Below are 2,374 nucleotides of genomic sequence, written 5' to 3'. Positions count from 1 at the left end.
CCCCCCCCGACCCCCGTCCCGGCCCCCTCCGCCAGCGTGTCCCGTGACGGGAATGACCCAAATTCAGCGCTAGGGAGGGCTAAGAGCCGGTTCCTCCCTGCCATCCCCATCTCCTCTCCCCGGGCAGGGGGTCCCGCGTCCTCCCCCGGCTCACCCGGTGCTTGAACTTGTTGGAATTCTTGTTCTCCTTCTTGTTGAGGTCGATGAAGTAGTGGGTGACCCTCTCCAGGTCCCCCTTCTCCATAGCCCAGGAGATGCGGAAGGAATCGCAGGTGATGTTGTTGATCTCGATGTTTTTGGGGGTGGACAGCAGCTCCATGGCCGGAGGGGCTGAGCTCCTGCGGGGGGCACAGCCAGGCTAAAACAACCCAAAGGCTTCGCTCTTAATAGATAGATTTAATAAATTTACACAATCCTGGCTGGTTTCAGGGTGGTTTTCAGCTTTTTCACATCTAACTTTTGATGTATGCATGTACCAAGAGTAGCACTACCAGATGATGTAGAATTTAAGGAACTTCCTAAATGGGGTCATGTAAACGAAATTAAGATAACCCTGCATGACAATCTTGCAGCAGGAACCAACTAGAGAGTATCAAACAGTACCAGACATTTGTCAACATGTTTTGGGTTCATCTGTTGGTTTTGCCTTGAAGAGATTTGGGCTATTTTGTACCCAGCCCCCCCAACACCCTGCCCCCAGAAGGTCTGCTGCAGATGAAGGCACACTGAGGGCTAATGCAGACACCCATTTCATGTTAAGGCCAGGACGGTTCTTGGAGCTGCTCCTTTATGGATAAGAGCAAAAAGCACTAAACATCTGTAAGCTTTCAGGTTTGGGCTTTCCCCATGCTTGTTAACAAAATACATGTGGGTGACCCCCGAATTCATTCGTAGCATCTCATTTGGTTGTGGAGTTCACACGAAGACAGCAGATTCTCCCTTGTGTTTGATCTTGTTTGTGCTGCAAATGCTTCCTGGGAGCCTTGTTATACCCTACTTTTTTTTCTGGGCTGTTTTTTATTTCTCCTCAGCAATGATTGTGTTCTTTTCCAACACAGCTAAACGTGGAAATATTTCCGTATATTTAGGGGGTCCTGGGAATTTTCCTTTCAGATTTGCGAAAACAACAATCTGACAAGCTGCTTCTTGGCATGACACAGCATGTGTTAATCTATGTCATTTCCAGGCTACTTTGTTCATAGTTAATTTGTTAAACTCTTTGTGAGAACAGACATGTTCCCCACTGAGCAATCAGCACAGCTGCAGTGAGAGCCAGTGACCAAACAGAGCCCACTTGGCGCCCTGTGTTCAGAGCTGGGATGTGAAGTCAGGCTTGGGACAGCACCCTCAGCAGAAGACACAACTGATTTGGGGTCATTTCGGCACCTAGGATTGGTGATGATGCCAGTTATTCTGTAAAGGGGAGAAAAAACTGTGCTTTTTGTCTGGATGGACTAGATTTGCAGTGTAGACCTCAAAAGAATGAGTAAAACATGGCTGGTGAAAAGAGGTCAAATAGTGTTACTTGGCAAAAAAAAAAAAAAAAAAGGGGAAAAATAGATATCCAAGGAGCTGGGAGAGAAGGGGGAGGAAGGAAAAACCTCCCGGTTCTGCCAATGGCATGGAGGGATGCGTGCGGCGTCAGGTGATGGAGGCAGAGTGGGATGTGGGTGCAGATTGGGGGTGGGTGGTGGGCAGGTTCTGCCTGTTCCCCCCATTTTTGGGGCCGGGAGGAGGTGTCCCCATTGTCCCGCAAACGGCACAACCGGGACACTTCCCCCCCCGGCCCCAAAAATGGGATGGAGGATGGAGGAGGTGCGTGGGAATGCTGGTACCCACACAGGACCCCCGCGGAATGGGGGGGCAGAGCCCAAGGGGGGCAGACGGACAGACGGACTTTTTGTTTTGCATGTGGTAAACACCCTTCTTAGAGGGGCAAAGCGTTTTTCGGGTGGGCGGATGGGAGAGCACCCCAAAACCTCATTGCTCCCCAAATTTCTGCGAGGGGGTGCCCACGCATGAACCCCCTCTGTGGGGGTGTCGGCTGGCCGTGGGGCTGCAGAGGATCCTGAGGGGGTGGTCGCACTGCAGGAATCTCGTGAGGATGTTAAATGAAGGGCTGAGTGACCTCCCAAAAAATGTCCCCCCCAGCGCTGCCCCCGGTGCCCGGTCGGAGAGCCGGTCACAAAGATGGCGCCACCGCCCTCACAGAGGGTTGGGCAGTGCCAACCACAAAGATGGCGGCTCATTGCCAAACCCGCTGTGCCCTCAGCAAAGATGGCGGCAGCGGCGTCGCGCCAGGAAGAGCGCGCCGTGTGCGACGCATGCGCAGTGGGGGCGGCGAGCCCGTGGCTGCCCGGGCAGGGTGAGGGGC

The 2,374-nt window shown here is 53.1% G+C and overlaps 1 protein-coding gene across 1 annotated transcript in view; it reads right to left on the bottom strand.

Annotated features, from left to right (window-relative positions):
- PHYHIP (phytanoyl-CoA 2-hydroxylase interacting protein) overlaps positions 1-342 on the bottom strand; it is a 3,737-nt gene extending 3,395 nt beyond the window's left edge. Inside the window, exon 1 of the mRNA XM_031065218.1 lies at positions 124-342. Within this exon, the coding sequence (XP_030921078.1) occupies positions 124-319 (196 nt within the window). The 5' untranslated portion in view covers positions 320-342. The remainder of the gene's footprint in view (positions 1-123) is intronic.
- Between the last annotated feature and the right edge of the window lie 2,032 nt (positions 343-2,374).

Source organism: Geospiza fortis, unplaced genomic scaffold (assembly GCF_000277835.1).
Source record: "Geospiza fortis unplaced genomic scaffold, GeoFor_1.0 scaffold594, whole genome shotgun sequence".
Taxonomy (NCBI): domain Eukaryota; kingdom Metazoa; phylum Chordata; class Aves; order Passeriformes; family Thraupidae; genus Geospiza; species Geospiza fortis.
This window is presented reverse-complemented; position numbering and strand designations above follow the sequence as displayed.